The following is a 25682-nucleotide window of genomic DNA, read 5'->3' on the forward strand; positions in this document are numbered from 1 at the left end:
ATGGAAGCAGCTACAAAATGGGGCGAGTATCCATCCGGTCATAGAATAGCAGTGTCTGGCAAATCCCTAATACTTCTACACAAGCAAAACTGGCTTTGCCAATGGGTGTTTTTAACAGGACTTCAGTGAAGGACACGCCTAATGCTAATAAATGGAGTGGTTGAAGGCAGACCTGGTTAAGACATTTATTTTAGTACAGCAGTAGCACGTTTACAGACCCAATTAAGTCATTAAGTCGCAGAAGACTGCTTTGAAAAAATTATAATAATTTATTAATAATGTGTTACAGTTTATGTTTAAACTTTACACATATTGATAAGTTACAAAATAAAGAAAGAAAACCACAATACTAAGTATAAAAAAATATAAAATGAACTGAAAAGTCAAACTCATGATTCTACATACTATCCTAATTAAATTATCATTTAAACTTAATATTTTGAAAAAATACTGGCAGGTACTTCGAGCATAACGTTTGATGGTAAGGCCTGGTAAAGGTCGCTCAAATGGATCCCAGGAGGATGTGCTTAGGCGGGGAGGTGCAGGAAGTGGGTGGTGATGACCATAGGAATTAGAATGGCTGTGGCAGTCAACGGGTGTGTGAATGACCAAACTACACCTACAAGCTTTATGTCGCTCCTCGTGTGGCATTTTCCCCATAGCTGTACTGCAATGCAATAGTTGGCCTGTCCCATCTAAATCTGTAGGAGTACCAGTTCCGCAAGAAACGTCTCTTCCGCCGTGCTAAATGCAGCCAGTTGTCCACCATTCTTTAATTGTCCATCTGAGCGACATCCAGTCCTCAATTACTTTCGCAGGCAATGCGATGACTAAACAAGCTCACGTTACTTTTTAAGGCAGTTCTAAACGCGACAATAAACACTCCAGGCACTTGAATGAAATTCAAGGGTAGAATGCATCTGTTTTTCAACCCTGATTAAAACGATGGACTCTTTAATGGGATATGTCGAAGTTGATGCAGAAAAACAAACAGAACAGCATTTTGTTAACGTGAAACCCGCTGATTCCGCTGCCAGTCCAGTGAGTAAATACTCTCCCAAAAAGTTGCTAATGAAGCGCTCTTTGTGTCTGCAGCCCCGAGCAGACACACGCCCACACCCCAGCTAAACAAATCCCGTGACTTTGTTTGTCCTGCTTAGGGCAAAACGGTGTTTCTTTCACAAAAGAACACACAAGCGAACCACGCATTTAAGATTGGGCGATAAAGTCCATCACTGGAAGAGAACATGTCCAGGTTTGACTAATGACTTCCAGCAGCGACCCAATACCAATCCTCACACAAACCAAGGTACTGCAAAGAAAGCACGGCTCCTCCATTCAGCCCCACCCCCCAGCCCCTTGCCTTCCCTCATTACAACCCCCGCTTGGACAAACGCGGCCCCCTCCACCAAGCCAAACAAACCTGAGCACTGACAACTCAAACTGTGGCATTGTCCCATCCATCAGTGCCCTGAAGCGGCTGCCTCCTAATGAGACGGGATTAGCGGAGGTGGCTTCCAGGCTATAAAGCCATGCCATTAGCTGGGCAAAGCCACTCTTGGGTTCATTTGAGGAGAAGGGCCCCGCGCTAGTGACTGCAGAGCGCACTGCTTGGAATACGGTGAAGAGGGAAATGAGTGCAGCCAGTGCCAGCTACCGGTGCCCCAGGTGGCCAGTGCTGCTGCTGCTGGGGTGGCTCTGCACGGGGGCATCTCTGGGCATGTACGTGGATTTCCCCAGCGTCTCGTCCAGGTGTACCGCCATCCCCCGCAGCATGGCCCTGTGCTACAACATTGGATACAACGAGATGAGGATCCCCAACCTGCTGGAGCACGAGACGGTGGCCGAGGTGATCCAGCAGTCCTCCAGCTGGCTGTCTCTCCTCGCCCGCGAATGCCACCCGGACGCCCGCATCTTCCTCTGCTCGCTCTTTGCGCCCATTTGCCTGGACAGGTAAGTCCCGGCCCCTGTGCCCTGTGCTGGGCAGTCCGTCTGTTTCAGAACAGCTCGCCAAAAAGTACAGATTATTCGAAGATCCAAATGTCCGCACGACAATTATTATTAATGCCATCAACGATGAGTGCGTGCATGTTAAGTAACTAAACAATAGTTTAATGACAAAGCTCCACCCCACAAAACAACAATGACCACCCCTCTAAAGAAGACACTGGAGACCCACGGGTCACTGAATTCTTTTTTCTCCCGCTACTTCCGCCGTCTTATTAAGCATGAGGCACACGTTTAGTGAAGTGCACACTACAGGGTCACTCGCCATTGAGTGGATTTCGGGGGCGGGCGCCGCTCTCGTGGAAGCTGCCAGGCTCCTCTCCGGTTATTCCGCTGGTGGCCTCTCTGCAGAGATTGCCAACGATGGCGTAAAATAATCTTGCATAGATGGTTTAGAGGGAAAGGGTGAGACAAGCGGAGGTGGCTATGACCGCCGCACAGCGTGGGTATTCGGGTCTCTCGGCCTCGGCAGTGGCATTCATTCCCAGGGACACGGACTGTACCCACAATAGCTTTAGCGGCTCTAGTCATGAAACGGGGCTGCCTATTAAAGTGTTCATCACAGTACTAGCCCTAGATGCAGTCGTATACGAGTCTCAATTCTCAAAGATTGTGTTTCAGGCTTGAGGATGCACCGACTCCCCCCGCCCCCACACGAGGACCAGTGGGCACTATACACTGGGGTTTAACATTGTGCACACTGCAGTGGTAGCTTTGCCCCCCATTCTGTTTACTTACCATATTAGCTTGTTTGGAACTTTCTTTATTTTGGAATTACTTTTCCTTTGTTTCCCGTAAAGGACAGACTCCCTTCCTTTCGTTTTCACCTAAAGGGGTGACGGCGCGCTCCAAGAAACACCTATCTGGAAGTGTCCAAGTTAATGTGCCATCTCTCCAAAAGCCATGTCTACTTAAATCCATGTTGCCACCCAATGACTTCACGCCGCTGTTTGCCCATGACAGGCGGGTGCCAGGAGATGCCAGCCTCTCATAGGGGCCGCAGAGCTTAATCAATGGCAGCCCCATTATCCCGTGGGTGGATACTCAGATTTTTCCCAGGGCAATCCTGATTTCTTGTACTTCGGCGGGGTCCCGACTCCCACACGGTCTTCGGCTCTCTAATATGTTTACCACAGAACTACTGCTGCTTCTTTTGGTTAATGCCAGGCTATTATGCAAGTCTATGCAAAAAAGGACGAGCATACTCGTCCTTGGCACTTAAGGGGTCACGTAACTCCTTGCTCTGACGTCACCGCAGTGAAAATGGAAGTCATATTTGATTGCTGCGACGTCACACGTCCACTTTGATACTCCACTCCGTGCCCCGCATCATGCAGATCCCTCTGACATCTCACAGCTGCATGAAGCCCTCCTCAATCCCTTTCTCTAGGATAGCAAACTCGCCTACCTGACACCCCACATACACATTGTATATGGGCGACTATCAACCAAGAGGAAATATGCCACATCGGGGGTTCGGAGTCATATCACAGACACCCACAGCTTCCCCCAAGCCCCAGGTGAAATATTTCCCTACATTTAGCTGATAGTCTCTCTCGTGCACAGTATATTACTGTCGAAAACTGCGACTTTCTTTTTAATGGGACCAGCTTTATTGCTGTTTCCGTCAGTTACAGCCAGAAGCACTGCCCCTTCCTTTATGTCCAGAAGCACTGCTCCTCCCTTTATTGCCAGAAGCACTGCTCCTCCCTTTATTGCCAGAAGCACTGCTCCTCCCTTTATTGCCAGAAGCATCGCTCCTCCCTTTATTGCCAGAAGCATCGCTCCTCCCTTTATGTCCAGAAACACTGCTCCTCCCTTTATTGCCAGAAGCACCGCTCCTCCTTTATGTCCAGAAGCACTGCTCCTCCCTTTATTGCCAGAAGCAATGCTCCTCCCTTTATTGCCAGAAGCACCGCTCCTTCCTTTATGTCCAGAATCACTGCTCCTCCCTTTATTGCCAGAAGCACCGCTCCTTCCTTTATGGCCAGAAGCACCGCTCCTCCCTTTATTGTCAGAAGCACCGCTCCTTCCTTTATGTCCAGAAGCACTGCTCCTCCCTTTATTGCCAGAAGCACTTCTCCTCCCTTTATTGCCCGAAGCACCGCTCCTCCCTTTATTGCCAGAAGCACCGCTCCTCCCTTTATGTCCAGAAGCACTTCTCCTCCCTTTATTGCCAGAAGCATCACTCCTTCCTTTATGGCCAGAAGCACCGCTCCTTCCTTTATGTCCAGAAGCACTGCTCCTCCCTTTATTGCCAGAAGCACTGCTCCTTCCTTTATGTCCAGAAGCGCCGCTCCTCCCTTTATTGCCAGAAGCAATGCTCCTCCCTTTATTGCCAGAAGCACCGCTCCTTCCTTTATGTCCAGAATCACTGCTCCTCCCTTTATTGCCAGAAGCACCGCTCCTTCCTTTATGGCCAGAAGCACCGCTCCTCCCTTTATTGTCAGAAGCACCGCTCCTTCCTTTATGTCCAGAAGCACTGCTCCTCCCTTTATTGCCAGAAGCACTTCTCCTCCCTTTATTGCCCGAAGCACCGCTCCTCCCTTTATTGCCAGAAGCACCGCTCCTCCCTTTATGTCCAGAAGCACTTCTCCTCCCTTTATTGCCAGAAGCATCACTCCTTCCTTTATGGCCAGAAGCACCGCTCCTTCCTTTATGTCCAGAAGCACTGCTCCTCCCTTTATTGCCAGAAGCACTGCTCCTTCCTTTATGTCCAGAAGCGCCGCTCCTCCCTTTATTGCCAGAAGCACTGCTCCTTCCTTTATGTTCATAAGTGCTGCTCCTCCCTTTATTGCCAGAAGTACAGGTCCTTCCTTTATGTCCATAAGCACTGCTCCTCCCTTTATGGCCAGAAGCACTGCTCCTTCCTTTTTTGCCAGAAGCACTGCTCCTCCTTTTATTGCCAGAAGCACTGCTCCTTCCTTTATGTCCAGAAGCACTGCTCCTTCCTTTATGGCCAGATGCAATCACTGCTCCTTCCTTTATGGCCAGAAAAACTGCTTCATTCCTCTGTAGCCAGAAGCACTGCTCCTTCCTTTATGGCCGGAAGAACTTCCCCATTCCTTTGGGACCAGAAGAACTGCTCATATGTATTGTGGCCAGAAGCACTGCTCCTTCCTTTATGGCCAGAAGCACTGCTCCTCCCTTTATTACCAGAAGCACTGCTCCTTTCCTTTATGGCCAGAAGCACTGCTCCTTTCCTTTATGGCCAGAAGCAATCCCTGCTCCTTTCCTTTATGACCAGAAGCACTGCATCATTCCTTTGTAGCCAGCAGTACTGCTCCTCCCTTTATTGCCAGAAGCACTGCTCCTTTCCTTTATGGTCAGAAGCACTGCTTCATTCCTTTGTAGCCAGAACCACTGCTCCTCCCTTTATTGCCAGAAGCACTGCTCCTTTCCTTTATGGTCAGAAGCACTGCTTCATTCCTTTGTAGCCAGAAGCACTGCTCCTCCCTTTATTGCCAGAAGCACTGCTCCTTCCTTTGTAGCCAGAAGCACTGCTCCTGCCTTTATTGCCAGAAGCAATGCTCCTTCCTTTATGGCCGGAAGAACTGCTCCATTCCTTTGTAACCAGAAGAACTGCTCATATGCATTGTGGCCAGAAGCACTGCTCCTTTCCTTTGTGGCCAGATGCACTACATCTTGCTTTAGGGTCAGAAGCACCGCTCATTTCTTTAATGGCTTGTTTGTTTGTTTATTAATTTATAATGCGCACCAGACCCAGAGGTAACCGGGCGCAGCAGAAAAGGAATATGCGAAGCTTACAATGTTACAAGAATCTGGAAATTACAATGTTACAGAATTTACAATGGTTCATAGATGTACAGTTTACATATTTACACGGATGCAGGTATAGGCAAAGGTTAAGGACAATTAATATACAAGATGCAGAAAGGTTTACAATCTATGTTTAGGTTATATACCAATGTTGATCGACTTCTAATAATACATATATACAGTCCAGTCGGGCTAGGGATACAGAGGGATCTAAAGGTGACTACAAATTATTAGAGTTGATATGATTGATAAAGTTCCTTCTAAAATGTGAGAATGGTTAGTCTACTCTCAGGTTATGTGGCAAAGCATTCCACAGTTTGGCAGCTATCACAGGGAAACTGAAGCCGCCAATTTTGGCAGTTTAAATCGTGGTACTACCAGACAGTTGGTGTTGACCATTCCTGTCGGTCTGTTAGATATTTTTCTGTTTATTTTATCCGTCAAGTAGCTGGGAGCCTTGAAGCACTCTCCTACTTTCCTTTATGGCCAGAAGCACCGCTGATTTCTTTTATGACTAGAAGCACTCCTCCTTTCCTTTATGGCCAGAAGCACAGCTGATTTCTTTTATGACTAGAAGCACTCCTCCTTTCCTTTATGGCCAGAAGCACTGCTGATTTCTTTTATGACTAGAAGCACTCCTCCTTTCCTTTATGGCCAGAAGCACCGCTGATTTCTTTTATGACTAGAAGCACTCCTCCTTTCCTTTATGGCCAGAGACAGTGCATCTTGCTTGCTCCTGCTCCTTTCTTTTATGACTAGAAGCACTCCTCCTTTCCTTTATGGCCAGAAGCACTGCTGATTTCTTTTATGACTAGAAGCACTCCTCCTTTCCTTTATGGCCAGAAGCACTGCTGATTTCTTTTATGACTAGAAGCACTCCTCCTTTCCTTTATGGCCAGAGACAGTGCATCTTGCTTGCTCCTGCTCCTTTCTTTTATGACTAGAAGCACTCCTCCTTTCCTTTATGGCCAGAAGCACAGCTGATTTCTTTTATGACTAGAAGCACTCCTCCTTTCCTTTATGGCCAGAAGCACTGCTGATTTCTTTTATGACTAGAAGCACTCCTCCTTTCCTTTATGGCCAGAAGCACCGCTGATTTCTTTTATGACTAGAAGCACTCCTCCTTTCCTTTATGGCCAGAGACAGTGCATCTTGCTTGCTCCTGCTCCTTTCTTTTATGACTAGAAGCACTCCTCCTTTCCTTTATGGCCAGAAGCACTGCTGATTTCTTTTATGACTAGAAGCACTCCTCCTTTCCTTTATGGCCAGAAGCACTGCTGATTTCTTTTATGACTAGAAGCACTCCTCCTTTCCTTTATGGCCAGAGACAGTGCATCTTGCTTGCTCCTGCTCCTTTCTTTTGTGACTAGAAGTAATTCTCCTTTCCTTAATGGCAAGAACCACTGTTCCTTTGCTCTGTGGCTAGAATCACTGCCCCTTTGCTTTGTGGCTAGAATCACTGCCCCTTTGCTTTGTGGTTAGAAGCACCACCCCTTTCCGTTGTGGCCAGAAGCACCGCCCCCTTTGCTTTGTGGCCAGAAGCACCGCCCCCTTTGCTTTGTGGCCAGAAGCATGGCTCCATTCCTTTGTGGCCAGAAACACTGCATCTTGATTTAGGGCCAGAGGCACTGCTCCTTTCCTTTGTGGCTAGAAGCACAACCTCTATTTTGAGGTCAGAAACACAGCTTCTTTCAAATATGATTCGAAGCACCACACTCTTCCTTTCTGCCCAGAAGCATTGCTCTTTTCCTTTTTGGCTAGATTCCCAGCCTCGTTCCATTATGGTCAGACACACAGCTCCTTTATTTTATAGCCCGAAGCACCACCCTCTTCCTTTATGGCAAAATCAATTCTTCTTTCCTTTGTGGCCACACGCACTGCATCTTGCATTAAGGTCAGAAGCACAGCTCATTTCTTTTATGGCTAGAAGGATTGCTACTTTACTTTATGGCAAGACCCACTTATCATTGTTTTATGGCAAGACTCACTGTTCCTTTCCGCACTGCTCCATTCCTTTGTGGCTATGAACACTATCCCTATCCTTTGTGACCAGAAGAACTACTTCTTTCCTTTGTGGCCAGAAGCACTTACTACTTTCATTTGTGGCCAGAAGCACTGATCCTTTCCTTTGTGGCCAGACGCACTGCTACATTCATTTGTGACCAAAGGCACTGCTCCTTTCCTTTGTGGTCAAAAACAGTGCTCCGTTGCTTTTGTGGCCAAAACAGCGCTCCTTTCTTTTGTGGCCAAAAGCATTACACTTTTCGTTTGTGTCCAAAAACACTTCTCCATTCCTCTGTGTCCACCAGAAGCACTGCTCATTTCCCTTGTGGCCGGAAGCACTGAACATTTCCTCTGTGCCAGCCAGAAGCACTGCTCTTTTCCTCTGTGGCCAAACGCACTGCTGCTTTCCTTTGTGGCCAGATGCACTGCTTCTTTCCTTTGTGTCCAGAAGCACTTCTCCATTCCTCTGTGTCCACCAGAAGCACTGCTCATTTCCCTTGTGGCCGGAAGCACTGAACATTTCCTCTGTGCCAGCCAGAAGCACTGCTCTTTTCCTTTGTGGCCAAACGCACTGCTGCTTTCCTTTGTGGCCAGATGCACCCCTTCTTTCCTTTGTGGCCAGAAGCACTTCTCCATTCCTCTGTATCCACGAGCAGAACTGCTCATTTCCTTTGTGGCCAGAGGCACTGCTGCTTTCCTTTGTGGCCAGAGGCACTGTTGCTTTCCTCTGTGCCCACCAGAAGCACTGCTCCTTTCCTTTGTGGCCAGAAGCACTGCTCCTTTTATTTACAGAATCTCTTATGTAAAATTAACACTAAGAGGGGAAATGCACACAGAAAAAAGGGGTCTTACAATAGGCCCAAAGCAGGGACAGGGCGCACTCATCCTGACCCAACATCAGGTGCCCATCACAACACACAATCATTATTTCCATCTTGTCTGGATTTAGTTTGAACCAATTTGGCTCTACCCAAGTGACGACTTTGGTCAAGCAGATCGTCAGTGATTTCAGAGCTGTCACCGGCCTGCCTTACAATGAGATGGAGCGCTGCAGGTCAACATAGTGGTGACATTACAGACCGTGCCACCAGATGAGATCCCCCGGCAACCTTATATACACCGCTTTCATTCATGTATTTATTCATCTATATTGTAATTCAGTGGATACACAATGTGTACTGAAACATACATTGAACGGGGTTTCAAGTAAACAAATACTATTAAAAAAAAACGTTGTTTTAACAAAAAACAAAGAGAAAACTGGGTCAGGTTCACTATGTATATGATATGATATGGCATTTATAACACGGCTGTACACAAGTGTTTCTATTGCTTCTTTTGTTAGGTTCATTGTACCGTGCCGCAGCCTATGTGAGGCGGTGAGAAACAGCTGTGCCCCCATCATGGCCTGCTATGGATACCCGTGGCCGGAGATACTGAACTGCAACAAATTTCCTGTTGACCACGGCTTGTGCATCGCTTCCATCTCCAATGAAACCAGCCCAAGCCGCAGAAGTAAGTCATTTTTCTTTACCTTTCTGCACTGATAATGTGTCAACATCACCTGCTCAGAGAATTCATTATATGTAGTGCGGGAAGAGCTTGGAACTGTCCCTTCTAGTTGAGAAAGTCATCCACATTTTCCTTGAAATCTTGGCTTCAAGATGGCAGATTTCCCCATGAATCCCTTTCCCAGTGCATGGCCAGAAGACACCAATTTACCAAATTAAAAAAATGTACCGTTCTGGTCAAAGTAAATAAAAAAGGAGCTCCTTGCACTTCAATGAGAACCATTTTGGAATATTGCATCGTCCATTTCTGTGACCAAAGTGTAGTATTTTGCCACAGGTCAGTGAAGTAGGCCAAGCAGGCACCAGCCAGGACACATAGTGGAGAAAAGAAAGTCTCTTTATAATAATAATACATTTATTGTGAAATAGGTCAAATTTGAACTTTTCACAAAAGATACAAATACATAAAAATACATAAAATAACTTAATACAAACATATTACAATCAATACATTAAATATTTGAATATAAAAAAGATTGAATAAAATGATACATGTATGCATAGTCAGACACATTACAGTACAAGGATAATACAGTGCAATGCAGAGGTAGAATATAGAAGGTAAGTGTGGCACACTCCATACATACCATATGCAACTCTACACACAGGATGCCTGACATGGAAGAACACGTACAACTGAGTACCAGGAATCAATCGTGATAATCCGACCTCAAACTTCCGACTTTGAACATAAGGACTGGTTCCTAAGATTCCAGAGGAGCCCCGCACAATTCCACTAATGCCGGATGGTTGGGTAATAAACTTTTGACTTTAACCCATACCCTGTATAGTGCCAGTTCAGTCCTAATTGAATCGGAATTTAAACAGTAATCCCAAAAGGACTCTCCCTTAATAGTCTCATAGTTGTTTACTAGCTTTCCCAGCATGCACATATGCAGTGGGCCCAAAAGGGGGCACATAGTCAGGACATGCCTAGTAGTTTCTAAATGTTCTCCCTTCTCACAGATACGACAACTCCTGTCCTTCGGTAGAATACACAATCGTGGGCCAATAACTGTCTCTTTATTGAAGTTACATGTCATTGCCAAGTGTACGATTTAGAGACTGAAGCACAACCACCGGATCCAGTCTCCCAACATGTCTGCCTAAAATGTCCCTCTCAGAATCCTCACACGCATAAACCCCAGACTCCATTGTCCATATCATTCTACTGACACACCAGGCATCCTGATGAAACAGGATGCTTCTACGCAAAGTGCATGTTAAAAGCAGGGACTCCTACATATCCTTGGCACCCATTGTGTACTGGACTTTATGACAGTGCCTTCTTGCAGGTTTTAGATTTGACTGGCATCTCATAAAGCCTATTAGGAGTTTGCATCATCTTACCAGGGCTGAGCACAGAGCGTATGCACGTGGAGCAGTGGAACAACGAGTGACAACTACTACTAGAACACACAAGCTAAATAGAAGCTCTCAAAGTAGCCAAGAGCACAACACATATTACAGCCAAAGGCCTGGCCATTGTGGCCTTCATAGCTACTTCCCCAGAGAGCCACTGGTAGCCAAAAACGGGGGTACTCGGGAATCCAGTAGTGACATGCGTGCACCAATCTCGTTAGCTTCCAGAAAGTTACGAAGAATTGTGGGGTTACTGTGAGATTTGAGCCTTGTTGTCATGCACCTACTGCTGACACTAGGAGCCAAACGCTAGTGCTGAGAAAAACTCTGGGAACATCCACACTGCCAGAGTTGCCCAGCACTATATTAAATGGATTTCAATAATAATCATACAAGTAACATTCGTTTTTGCACTTACAAGAGCAATTTTGCAGCACTGTCAATAAAATGTAAAAACAATTATCCAACTTCAAAAAATTATGACCGTTGGTAGTTTTCAAGGCTGAGTTAGCCCTGCCAGAATTAGAACCTGTGACGTATGGTCTGAACCACGTTTACGACAGCAAGAGGTTAACTCTCTGGCCTATCCGGTCTGCTATCACAATAAGTCACAATTCAAAAATAATTATGGAAAATCCTTTCTCTCTCCATCTTAGAAATGTATTTCTTAGCAGTGGCCTAGAGGTGGAGTACTTTGGGGAAACAGTGGCGTGATATTTATACAGTAAAGGAAAACCTATTATTTACTCTTGAAAGCTTACTTTCGTATTTTTTACTTTTTAAAGCCCACCAAATATATTAAATATGTAAGCAATATCCAAACTCTACATAAGCAAACCATACTCTATTTTGGCAAATGTGCTCCACAATATGTAATTCTTTCTGTTGTAATATATATCTTAAAAGTGCACCACTTGTCACTAATGATAATATAATCCTTTGTTGAATAGGAAAAACAACTTTTAAGGACTGACACAAATACCTAACCATTTTGACCAATCAACATATTCTTAAAGTTCCAATTGGTTTTGGTTGTAAACCCTCAACTGCACCAATAATATTGCAGATCAGCAAATGAGGATAGTGAAATTCCAGGCATTCATTGCTGGGGGTGTCCAGAATTCCTCCTTCCCTGAGAATGGACGCACCCAAAATGGACTGTAACTGCATCCACCGATGCCCACTTCACCTTCCTCTTTCCTCCTTAGCGCTCCTTTTTTGCTCTAGACCCATTATTGTTCCATGTCACCACCTACTCCACTCTCTGTGGTGTATGGCACCGCTTGCCCCCTTCTTTGTCCTCGCTGACAACAAGGCTGCATCGCCAAGCTCCTGCCCTGCTCTACTCTAATACACTGCACATGTTCATATCTCCAAGGCAATGCAGCATACATTGGAAGGACGCTCCTCTCATACTGCATAGTGTTCTGTTTGAAGGCCTGCCTATACCACCACAATGGGTGCTAACATCTTTAGCATCCCTGGCGTGAAGCTATGTCATGCATTAGGTGGCGTTAGCCTTCCGTAATGGCTCTCACTTTCCCACAGGGAGGTAAGTCTGACTTCCTGGCGTCTAATGCCAGATTTTGCCCCCATCATAGGCTAAGTTCCGAAAGATCAACATGAACTCACATTGTCAACTTACTTGACTCAGCTTTGCTCGAGCTCAAAATCCACGGCAGTCCTAGAAGTTAACAGCTTGTTTTTTTGTATCTGGGAAATACATTTGTATTCCATGAAATGTATAAACACGCTTTTGCCAAAGCTCTGTGCAAACAGACAAGAGCAGAAAAGATGTAGTGATGGGAATGACCGAACGTCGAGAGGAACACAATTCCAGAGTTTAGAGGCCAATAAGGAAAAAGAGGGAAAATGGGATTGGGCGCAGCAAGGCTTTGAGACGGACAGAAGGAACTGGTTAGCAGAACAAAGAGACCTGGAGGGGACATGAAATGAGAGTAGGCAAGACCATGTGTACTTTTGTAAACAATGGTGATAAAATGAAAGAGTATACCATTGCAGAGAATAAACCAAGAAAGTTAACGAAGCAAAGAAAAACAGAGGTATGCAGAGAGGAGGGAGCAAACAAAGATTAGATAGCAGAAATTAAGATAGAAGGTAGGGGTGCGAGATGACAGAAGGGAAACCCAATACCTTTACTACTGCGCAGTAGAATTGCAGAGAGAAAACAAGAGTAGAAATGTGAAGTGTAGTTGCATGAAAGATCAAGTCGGGACAAGTCTTGCGAATGTTGAAGCGTTGGAATCGACAAGACTTAGCACTAGCGGAGATATCGGGGGCAAAGGAAAGAGTGGTGTCAAAGATGACACCAAAGTTACTAGCAGAGGGATTCAAGGGAAGGGAGGGCAGAGGAAGGCACAGAGGAAGATAGGAAGAAAAGGATTTCTGTTTTTTAGCCATTTAGTTAGAGGAAGTGGTAATTCTTCCAGGGCTGGACCGTAAAAAGACTAGATACGATATTATAGTGAAGAGCTTCAGAGAAAGACAAAAAGGAAACAATGATTTGGGCGTCATCAACACAGAAGTGGTATAACAGCCCAAATGAAGGGATGAGCGAGGATAGAGGAGTGGTATAGAGGGAGACGAAAAGAGGACCAAGCATTAAATCGTGAGGATCACCATGGAGAAAAGATAGGTAGGGGTGGATTTGGCAGACCAGGAGACTCAGTACCTTCACTAAACAGCTGCCATACCTCAAGGGACTAGACACACGGAAATCCCATCAGGCAATCACTCAGATCATAAGACAATAAAGCTGTAAAAACACCTACAAACATCTTCAGCAAACCTATCTTGCCATTCTAGCCAGTGTCACTCCCCTCCAATCCCCCATCATAGCTACCTGGTCCAACTACTCATTCTCGTCCCCTACTCACTGCCAGTTTTCCTCCTCAGCACCACAGACTCAGGATCGTCACCCCAGGAGAAGGCCCCAAACCCATTCAGGACAAACCTTGATGCAGGGAGATAATTAGCCGGCTCAGTACAAATGGCTATTTATTACCATTATTGTATGTAGGTTACAGCCTCACATGTACTGCCATCATATACCAAATACACTCTAAAATGCCCCAGTAATATAAGTCTGATACAGTTATTATATGTAAGAGATGGCACCAGGTGTCTAGGCGCTGTAAACATATGCGAAGCGTGCCATGAAATGTCCCAATAATACCATCATAAGCCTGCTTCCGTCTCCATATGTACGATAGACTTCATAATTAAGCTTTTGATTGTTTTCTGTGGTCTAATGAAAGGCTGACTAATCAGACAATAGTGGCTAATTCCAATAAAAGTGGGATAGCTCTGCAGTGGCTCTATATCAGCATCTACTAAATATAGTTGTGGCATTTGCAATCTGAGACAATGGACTCAGATATATATGTATATCCAGCTATTAAACAATGAAAATTCAAGTGATACAATAGAATTACCTCAGGAACTGCCTTCATAGCAAATTAGGAGATGGACAAAACTCCATGTGTCAGCAACTAGATCCAGCAGAAAGCATATGAACATATTTCTTACCAGAGCCAGTTAATGCCATATTAGGTATTTCATTGACAATCCGGTGACGCATTGCCAAATAATAAATAGGCACCCCTTTTGTGTATCACTGTAAAGAAATGTTTGTAGAAAGTGTAACTCTCACATGTTTTTCATTAAATACAGAGCGCACATATAGTCATATCCGTAAACAAGTTTCTACACGAAAAGGATTTGTTCCTCATATGCATAAAATAAATGCACTCTTTCCATGCACTATCAAAATTCATTATATCTAGTACACAAACGTTCTCCTACGTGCACATGCTCTGTATAATGCCCTTTTGAAAAAAAAAAGCATTTAATGATGTCAGGCCACTTATCCCATGTAAGTTTGCCTAGTAAACTCGAAAACGAAAATAAGCAAAGCTGATATGGTTACGTTTCTTAACTTTATGGATCTGTGCTTATCAAAAAAGATAGTACAACTCTGCTATATTAGAGGAGTTCTAGCCTCGCCCTGTTTAATGCTAAGCACTTTATCAGGACATTTCATCAACATCTTTGTATGTCGATGGTGTGGATTGCTTGTTTATTCCGTTTTACTTCGGCCAACACCTGGTAATCTGTTAACTGTCGACAATGCTCTTATTTGCCAATCAGAACATAATTACAACCCTCATTATGTTACATAGGTTTTTTTACTCTCACTATACACAGACCCAGAAGCTAAATAGTAAAATCACAGAGCGTTCAGAAAGGCCCTGGTTAGTCATCCACAGAAGAACAAAATGGCAGATTGTTGGGGTTCTAAGTCAATCAGCACTGTGTCCCGTGAGGATAGATCAGCGGCAAAGTGTTGCCTTGGAAGCAGGACGACATGAAGCAACACAGGTTCGATCCCCGGGTACGTGCTTAGAAACCTCTGGGTATTTTCGCGCATTTTAAATACGCAACAAGACATAAAACAATTCCTGTAACAGCGCCTCCATGCCGGCGGGCTGTGTGAGCGCTTTAAAAATGCAAATAAATAAATATTAAAAAATGCACACTTTTCACTTCTGTAGCAGATTAGTTTTACATCAATCACGCTAGAGTGACAAAAGAAGGTGCATTTCAGTCACAGAGCTTCCTTCAATAGCCTGCATTGGAGCAATTTAAATGGCTGCATGAAAGGATCAATAGCAGATGCTGCTGAAGTCCTGCTGTCGGTCACAAATGCCTGCATGGGCACGAGGGTGGGGAAATGGCCATCACAATGACGTGTATTTATCTGAGAATGTCATCTTCCCTGCTTCACACTCACATTATTCGTTTTTGACTACTTCTATAAGCCACAATGTAACATGTTTTTTCAATAGAATTACTGTGTGCCATGATACATTTTCTTGTAAAGCTTCTCCAGTATGAACAAAGCATGTGAACAAATATTCATATGTGAGAAACGCTATTCGCATTGCATGGTGGTATCTGTGGTCACAAGTACTAGCTTAAACAAGCATTACTTTCCAATTGCTTTTAAAGCAAGTTTTATTATGAAAAATGTAAATGTGTGTTAGCATGGGACCCATTTTGGATTCTTTTGAATTTTACGATTTTCTCCATCTTGGGATTTTCGCATCAATGTTTCCATTGATGTTATGTTATGTTGACTAATACCACACACGGTTACCATTTGCATGGTCTCCAGGAGCCTGCGTGGCTCTGTAAGAAAGAGGGCGAGGTGGGGAAGGGGGGATATCCTAGAGATTGTGCTTTTCTGTTGATGCTTGTAGAACCAGGAGAAACTGGCATCTGTGCGTGTCTGCTTTGATTGTGTGCACTGCCTTGTATCCAGAGGGGTAAGGCCCAGTGTCTGGGATTATTAGTTTGCAGATGTTTGTTGTGGTGGATGTGTGGTCTTTGTGTTTCTTGCGTAGTGTGGCTGGGCCTTCAGGGTGTGCGTGGTACTTGGGAGGTATGCGGGACAGGAGCACGAGCTGGGGTGGTTAGTAAAGGTAATTCTTGGCCACTCTCACAATTCATCTAAGATGGAGTACAACTTCTACCACTGCTACAGCCTATCACTGGTTTGCCACTCAACTCCAATCTGGGCCCCTCTTCTTCCTTGGTGGACCTTTATAACAGCACCATAGAAGAAGACCTTAACCAAATTGAACCACTGAAATTGCGAAAGGCTAAACCAGCTGCACACCTTAACAAATGGTTTACCGCTGAACTCAAAGCATTACGCAACCTCAAAAGATCCTCCAAAGCCAATTGGAGAAAAGCTCCGTCTATTCCCAACAAGAAAAGGTTCGCCACTGCAGCAGCTACCTACAAAGCTGCCATCAACAGCACTAAAAGAGAAATCTATAACACCAGAATCCTGAATGCGAAATCGGGCACCAAAGAGCTCTTTTCCATCCTGAGAGAATTGGAGTCCCCAGCACCTCCTACAGAGGATTGCACGAAGGACACAACATGGTGTGATAACATTCAAAAAGCCTTAGCAGATAAACTTATCTTGCTTCAAAACAAAATTGAGTCAAAAAAGAACAGCCTTGCGCCTAACATTCAAACTCGCAAATCGCTGTCACCATGTATTCCATCTGTCCACCCTTCCACTTCTCCCCAGTAACACCGGATGAAGTGGTAAACATAATCTTGAGACTTAAACCTTCTAACTGCAAAGGAGACTCATGCCCAGCCCCAAACATTAAGGAAGGTGCATCAGAATTGGCACCCTTCATTATCGCTCTTATCAACTCATCCTTTCAAAAACTGCAAAGTACCTAATAACCTAAAAGAGGCTTGGGTTATGCCCCTCCTCAAAAAACCTAACCTCGACCCCAACATACCACAAATTACAGACCTATTACCACAGTCCCCTTCCCCTTAAAGCTCATACACAGAATAGCCTATCTCCAAATACAAAAACATCTGGAATACAATAACCTTATCGGCCTACGGCAATCCGGCTTCAGACCTAGGCACGGAACTGAAACAGCACTTTTGGATCTAAAGATCCAAATGGACGAGGCCAAAGACAAAGGCAACCTGGCCACCCTGCTCCTGCTGGACCCATCAGCAGCGTTTGACCTTGTTGTCCATCAAATCCTGACTGCACATATTTCCACAGCGGCAGCTTTTTCACAAATGCCGGCCACTTGGATCCAATCTTGCCTTTCAAACAGAACTACAAGAGTCTTTGCACCCATGGCGGCCGCGGACCCTGCACCCATCCACTGCAGAGTCCCCCAAGGCTCTTGTGCGTCACCCACGCTTTATAATATCTTTACTAGGCTCCTATTTGACCGTCTTGACAACCTGGGTGTCACCTACACAAATTATGCGGATGACACCCAGGTCCTCATCACTCTCACTGGTTTCTACGAGAGAGATTCCAAAAAACAGAATGAAATCTACCAGGAAATTCAGGCATGGCTACACATAGCTTATGTCTAAATGATGACAAAACGGAGCTCCTGATTGTAGGTACACAAGTGCGCCTGAACAAACTTGACTACCGTTATAACTCCTTTAATATTGATGGCAGCATTAAAGTTAAAACCATCTGTGTTTACTTAGGCTCGAGATTTCCTGTCCTAGCAGGTAAATGCTGGAATTCCCTCCCTACCACCATCAGAGCTGAACCCTCCTTTTGGACCTTTACAGCCAAAGTGAAAGACTGGCTTTGTGCCTAGCATCTCGAACTACTACCAAATTGAACACCATGCAACATGGCATTAACTACTCGGTATTACAACCTCCCCCGTTACTATAAACATGCCTGGTTAGCCACTGTAACTATTATATTTTCTAGATCTGCTTGTGAATAATCTGTATATAACTTTTATTAAGTGCATTGATGACCCTTTTGTATTGTCACTTCACTGCCCTATGTTTTTATCTGTACAATCTGTATTTATGTAACTAAACTGTGTGTATACTCACTATGTAAGATAAGCGCCCAGTTGCCCCAGGGCTTGGTGTGCTATACGAATAAATAAACTAAACAAAACCTTTTGGCAGACGATATTCAAGTAGCCCATGCACTATCTCCATAAAATGCACCTAATTTTACATTTTCAGAAATCTAGTCAATAATATCCAATCCAACATAAGTAGTTATAACTCTAAACAAATGAAGCCAATAGATGTCAGTCAAATCTTCACACGCCTGGAGTTAGCGAGAACATTATTTGCTTCAATGTAATAGGGGCAACATACAAGTCATGTAGGTTAAGATGTTAAATCAGGGATCTGCAACCTTTGCAGATATTTTGGACAAGAACTCTCATCAGAACTATCCACCGTACTAAATGGTGAGGGATCATAGGAGTTGCGGTCCAAAAACATCTGGAAAGCCGCATATTATACAGCTCTATGTTAAATGATCAAACCAATATGCCTTTAGGCACAAAGATTGCATAAATCGTTCATCTGTTAGGATTTTCTTTTTAAATTATATTGCACCTCCTGCCTGAGTCCCGCCCCTACGCGCGGGACAGGGTATCAAACCTGTTTGGCTTTGCATTGCCTTGCTTCAAAACTAACAACCAGACCTTCTGATTTATACTCCCCAATTTATGAGAGTATAATTCCTACATCTAATACATAGTATTTGTGAAACGGTCACATCAAAGACAACACTTTGTTACTTTCAAAGCAGCTACAATGGGTCATAAAATGCTCATGGTAAACAAGGGATACAGCCTCGTTCTGCTAACCTGTGCATTATGGGCCAACTCCTAACAGCACCTGAAGATTATGCTTTACAACATGTTGCACAGGGTTGTTACCAATTGCTATTGTGGAAGCCAGAGTCTGCATATCCGCTTGTCCTTGCTAGGACCTAGGCAACAGGGAGAAAACACTTAGCATAAAATTGAAGGAGATCGGTGCTCATCCGCCATCTTGAGTCTCCCACCATCCTGTCCTGATTACAGAGATAAGATTGCTTTATCTTTTAGATGAAGTAGTTACGGTTGAAGTTGTAGTTAATTTGGGTATGAGTTTTCATTGATGCACTTTATAAACTATAATATGAAATTACTTGAGATCATAATAGGGTGCAATGCCTAGAGTTTACTATAACTTTTCCCTCTGTTAAAGCAGTGCCCCGAGCGAGCTGCAGGGACTGTGAGCTTCAAGAATCGAGTTCCACCAAAGAGATACTGGACACCTTCTGCGCCAATGACTTCTGTAAGTTAATGCTTCAATCTCTCCCTTGCAAGTCAACTACATTTTCTTATACGCAGAGGACAATGTTTTGTGCATCTATGTGTGTTTGAGTTAGTTTCAAGTTATCAAGAAGACTGCAAGGCGTGCATCGGTGTGTTGTGGGTCAGGGTGTACAGCTACACTTTTACTTCTGAAAGAGGCGACCAGGTAGGAAGAGGGGATAGCTAAGAAGAGATAGTATCATTCAGCCTTTTAAGTTAATGCTCCTTAATGAACTCTGTGGAGTGCATTGGATCTTTAGGAATGGTAGATGTCTACTCATGTGGTCTTTCTTATTTTGAAATGTGTATGGGACATTGCTGAATTAGGCTTTTTCTGACCATTACAATGATCTCTTTAAACAACCACATGCATTCACCAACCCCAAGTTACAGTTTCCAAAACCAAAGCGCATAACCAAAGGGTAGGACTATTGTCCCAACTAATCACATGGAGCTAACAATACTGCACTTAAGACACCATACCCTGCATCAAACAGAAAACATTATAAATTAAACGTTTACAAGATGAAATGCAGCACCAGCAATGGTGTGTAACAGCTACAAAAGGAAATAGCAGTCATTAGAAAATTGTGTATTTTCTTATTTCTGCTGGTTTAATGTAACAAGTGGATCGTTAACCCAGGTGGTAGCCCTAGAAAAGCCTGGAAGCTGGGCAGGTTTATTGAAAAATGTCACAGTATACATTTGAATAAAAATAGGAGGATCACAAATTTTACTCAGCACAGATGATGCATTCACGTAATGTTTATGCATTCAAGTTTAACTAGGGGTTGAACGTTTATGAAAACTCTCTTTTTCGAAAGAAAGCTGCATTTGATTACAGAGGTCGAATGTTAGGGTGTTTTGATATCAACAGATATTGGCTGCAAAGGCAGCGGACATATTTACAGCTACTGCCAAAACCTGATCGTGTGATGTAGTGCACTGCATTCTGTTGCATGTGCTAACACTAATGCACATGCACTATTTTATTCTTTCAGCAATAAAGATCCGGATTTCAAAAAAGAATATGACAGCCTCCACCCTATTTGACTTCGACATGGACTCCAGACTGGAGGTCTTGAAGCACGGACCCCTCATCAAGGCTGAGATCTTTCCCAAACTGCAGCAGTGGCTCGACCTGGATGCCACCTGTGTGCACAACATCATGCGGGGTACACGCTCTGGTGTGTACATCATCAGTGGGGAGGTGCAAGATAACCGAATGATCATCAACAAAGCCTTCTCCTGGCAAAAGAAGAACAAGAGTCTGCAATCTGCGATGAGAAGGTGGAAGATGCACAGGTGCAGATCGTAGCCCACTGGGCAGGAGGCAAGTGCCAAAGTGAGGGCAATGGCCCTGCAGATGGCAGGCCTCACAAAGCTACTCCCGTGTTGAAAAATGTAAGCATCAGAAAGCTGCCATTAGCAGCCCACGGTGGAGGAGGACTGATCTACGTTGTCAAGATATGCAAATACAAGACAGTGTACTTTGAAAATGGAGGGGAATTTTGCAATACAAAATCGATTTCGAATGCACTTAGGATTCCTGAACCATTTCATGTATACAAGTGTTCCCCTACAAAGGGCAGCGTCAGGCAAACCAAGGAATTGTCCACCTGCAGAATGTTCTTGCGCACACTGTATTTAACCATGCAATTAGGTGGGTCTGGAAATGTACCTTCCTACACCAGTTAGGAAGGATTATGACAAACCTTTCTATCACTGAAGAAGAAGATTTGCGTTTCGGCTGCCAACTATTTTTGAAATAGGGCAGCCTTGTTACAAAGTCCAATTTCTATTGTAGAATATTAACTATTTTCTTTGGAATTGTTGTGTGCCTGTAGATTAATGTCTAATCGGATATAGCTTTAAAAAAAAAAAAAGAAAAAAGCTAAAAAAAAAAGAAATAAAACTCTACGGCTCAAAGTTAACGTCATTAGAAATTAGATCCTAGCTAATTCAGAATTCAATGAAAATAAGCTGTGTATTATTGTAAATAAATCAAAACTTTTGGGAAGATAATTTAAGCAAATGAAAACAAATATGTGTATGCTTATGAAGAGATATCGTACGTTGGGGTAATATGCTTAATTTTACTGTCAGCAGTGAGGTGGGATGCAGGCGTTCGGATCTTCCACGCGGCTTGAAACTAAACATGTTCCCATTAGGGGGTTTTGAGAATAAGCAGGCCTCCAGTGTTCTTGCTGGGCTGCCAGAATTTGCAAGTGCTTGGTTTACACCAAAGCATTCTGGATTGGATCCCCTTATAAACTGTGATCTGATGACACAAAACATTAGGTCTTTCAAATTCTTTAGCCCTGCATCATCAAAAAGCATTAACAAGGATGTGTTCTTCCAATACTGAAGCCCTCCACCTTGCCAGTCATGCTTCGGGAAGTAAAGTGGATCACTCTTCAGTAATGCAATGCTCCATCTGGAATGCAAATATGCTTTATCATTACAGTACATGCTTAAAACTGACCGTAGATTAAAAGGAACCCCTGGCTTAAATACTTGATTGGCATTGTAAGAAATACTTATTTACCAGGCATCTGTCGGAGGTTCTCTCTGCAGACGTCCTAAATATCAACTTCCAATTCATTGTTCAAATCTTCAATCCAATTATCCCTTGACCAAGCAACAGCATGAGCGTGTACACTGTAAAATAATAACTAAATGTGTGCGAAAACCTTCAAATTCTGCACATGTCAACTATTGAAAATAAAACATGTTTCTTTGGTGATCAAAATGGGGAAAATGACTTAAGATGCCCCGGTTCTAGTGAGGAGAGAGATCAATATTTGTTTATTTAGCAGTTGATATCCATGAGCTTGTTTGCATCGATTACTATGTTGGTTTCTTCAGTGTAATCTGTGCTTGAATAATATATATATTCTATGGAATCCTTGAAAAGCAGACTTTACTGGTCCCAGCACACAGGCCACTGATAGATAGATATATATCATAAAGATATGTATAAAGTAGCACTGCCCTCTTAAACAAAGACAATTTCCTGGAGAAAAAGGTTTGCATTTGAGCTAATTTGCATACCGACAATGCCTTGCTGTTGTGGCTCAGAACTAGAGGTGAACTTCCAGCGATGGCTACTAGGTGGCGTTGTGGAATGAACCATACCACAAAAAAGGCCTGGGGGATAAAGTGATACCCAGAGAATCCCCAAAGTATACAACAACAACATACAATTGAGGGAATCACTAGAAAATTATTTCTCCCTAGATACTCATCCCTCACCGAAGAACTCAACTGTGCCTACCTACAAGTGCCTGTCCTTAGGTCTCGCTGGTATGCCCCCCAATCCAAAAAAGGACAGGACAAAAAGAGAAACTCTCCCTCTCTACAACTACAAAAAGTGCAAATTAAAAAAGCATCCTATACTGGCGCAGTAAGGAACCCATTTAAATTGTCAATCTCCAAACCAAAATATAGACCACAGTGGAATGGCCAGACCAAGATAATGTTTATGTTTATGAAGCCAATATGGTGATCCTGGTGCCGTACTGTTATTAGAGCAGTAAAGCTGTCTACAATTGCCTAATTGCAGCACCGTACCTGCCAGAATGTCGCCTCCAGCGCCAAGATGCGATGAAGCAATCGGGCCAGAGCAACTCTTGGCACTCAATGTAAAATCCATGGCGGAAGGTGTCCATTAGCAGCTCCTCTGATGAACATATAATTAGCACCCTTTTGAGACACTGCTTAGTGTCAAGCCAATCAGGGTGCAAGGAATTACTGGTACTAATCTCTTGCAGCGCCTGGAATCCCTGCCTCCCTGCAGTCTTGCTGGTCATAGCTGCCCCCTTTGGACATCTCCCTCATTCTCTCTCTTCTGGTCGGGTCCAGAAACCCACAGCCTCTTCCAGCTCGTCTTGCCCTACATAGACCCACCGTACCCTCTGACAGATACCTTAAGTGGTTTCCTCCCGACGTGGTTCTGTTCGCTGCATTTTTGTTGCCCAAGCAACCATAAACTCTGGGGAAGATGCAGTCAGACATACACTTCTCGCTTCTTTTTTTCTCATTTTTTTCAATTGTTCCAAGCCTGACTTCCTGAGGTGCACTGATTGCTGCTTTTCCATCAGAATTGGTAAACAATGTAATTATTATCTATTTGACTATGGATTATACATCGAATAGATGGCCTACCTCTACAGCCCTTGTGAATAACCTCCAAACACATCCCTATCAGGAAAGGTTCAAAGTTGCATAAAACAAGTTGTCCACTTTTCTGCTAGCAGATAACCAGAGGTTCGGTACTCTGTTGGCAAGTAACAAGAAGTTTGACTTATTCCAGTCAATCCAACTCTTACTGTATCTAGGCTGTGCTGGGTGCTACCAGCTGCAGTCTGAAGAGGACTGGAGCGCGGCACAAATAAGACACCAGAACCCATTTGCTTCGCAAGTACTCCATATCAGCGGGATATCTGTAGGACTGATAGATGCAGCAGTGAAAGCAACGACTGCAGGTCAGTGTGACAATCGGATAGGATAGGTTTCATTTTCTAGAGAAACTACCCTAGAACCCATTTAGAATTAGATTTCTTGCATTATAATTGCTATTTTGATTAATGGACAAAGAAAGTATTTCAATAACACTTTGTTTTTAAAAAAAAAAAAAAAACATAAAGGGCCTGAACGAGGAAATGTCAATTTGGAGTCGAATGAGACTTCGAGGACATAGAAATTCTTTCTGCCAACACTCTGAAAAATAAGAAACCTTAAAGAAAAAAGCCCATAGAAAGCAGAAGGTAAATAACCATTGGATACAGTACTTGTCCCCAAACAATAAGGCGATTACACCATTTCTGTACACATACCAAAGGGCCTCCTTGAATAAATCAGGAATCGAAGAACCCTTTCCCCTCTTTTCTTGCCCATATGTGGACAATTCTACACCACCATGAAAACTTCCACCAATCGAAGACTGCAGCGCACACAAAACTACAGCACGAATCACGCAATGCACAAGTGCGGCACTTGAAATATGCTTCCAGCTCCAAGGTCCCAGGTGGAAATGGCTACACGTTTAATGCACTGCCCAAACGCCAAACCGAATGGAATGCCTTGCGTCCAAAAACAATGGCCCACTCGCACTGCCGTATGCAGAGGGCCCCCTTAAACCTGACCAATCGAGAACCGAGAACACAACCACAGAATAAGAACACACCGTGCTACTCGCCAAAGTCCCAGCCCCACACACGACAGTGGTAAGTTTACAAATAAAATTGTTAATATGCTAAATATACAGCACAAACATGGCCTGCAAGGCGTAGGGATTGGGGACTACAGCAGAAGGAATGGTGCCGAGGTCAGCACAGCATAGCCCATGTAGAGTGGCACCCCAGTGTACACTGGAGCTGTGACAGTCTCTCAGGATGCACCGACTTCCAGTGAAAATCTAATCCCCACAAACAAGGACAGCCATCTCCTTCGCCATACAAATACGTCTCAGTCTGCAAACACAAGCGAGGGTTGGGCAACTGTGGAGGACAGCTTGCATACTACAATGCCATCCACATGCATCCGCTGATCACAAGCCCACAGGGAACACTACCTGGATCAAACAACACTTCAACACATGCCTCCCACCGGCTTCCACGACAGATGAACCTGCCCCACAGGCCAACCAAAGCTACCCATCAGGACCCAGCCATTGACACCTGACAGTTTGGCTGTACCATCCTGGCCAGAAGACTATAGAAACCATACATTATCAGTACCTAGCAATCAGCCATGGGATCCGCCCATGAGAACATGGCTGCGTGTATACATATGACTGAGCACTGAGGAGCTCTATCCGAAAACACCATATATATCCCAACAGATCACCCCAATAGCACCCTGACCATCCTCCTCCAGGTGCATAGAGGACAGCAACACACTGCCATCAGCCCTAATGCACCCCACGTTCGGGTTTTGGGAACATGGGAGGATTGTTTGGGTCATAGGAAGCATTTGTATATTTCTTTTGTATAATTCGATCCGTATATTGTGGAATCTTTGCTAAAAACCAAATAAGACATTTTAAAATAAAACCTGGTGCCACCCCCTCCCCCCAAGTGTCACAGAAGGTACAATAAGAGACCCCATGGGACATGCTTCTGTGCTCCCCTCGAGCACCAGCAATGAAACCCATCCACTTGGAGGCAGCCCAAGGGTAGATCATATCCAAGACTGTAGTTCGTCATTTATTTTGTTCACAAAACCAGCCACTTGATGATTG

The 25682-nt window shown here is 44.1% G+C and overlaps 2 protein-coding genes across 3 annotated transcripts in view; one reads left to right on the forward strand and one right to left on the reverse strand.

Moving 5' to 3' along the window:
- The window catches only part of P4HTM (prolyl 4-hydroxylase, transmembrane), a 971989-nt gene that overhangs the window by 881042 nt on the left and 65265 nt on the right, over positions 1 to 25682 (reverse strand). The window lies entirely within an intron of this gene.
- Positions 1635 to 21292, forward strand: LOC138565833 (secreted frizzled-related protein 5-like). Its single transcript, XM_069643011.1, has 4 exons — positions 1635 to 1953; positions 9137 to 9306; positions 19332 to 19418; positions 20440 to 21292. The coding sequence occupies exons 1-4, from the start codon at positions 1721 to 1723 to the stop codon at positions 20754 to 20756; spliced, it is 807 nt and encodes a 268-aa protein (XP_069499112.1). The 5' UTR covers positions 1635 to 1720; the 3' UTR covers positions 20757 to 21292.

Source organism: Ambystoma mexicanum, chromosome 2p (genome assembly GCF_040938575.1).
Source record: "Ambystoma mexicanum isolate Mex_15411 chromosome 2p, UKY_AmexF1_1, whole genome shotgun sequence".
NCBI lineage: Eukaryota > Metazoa > Chordata > Amphibia > Caudata > Ambystomatidae > Ambystoma > Ambystoma mexicanum.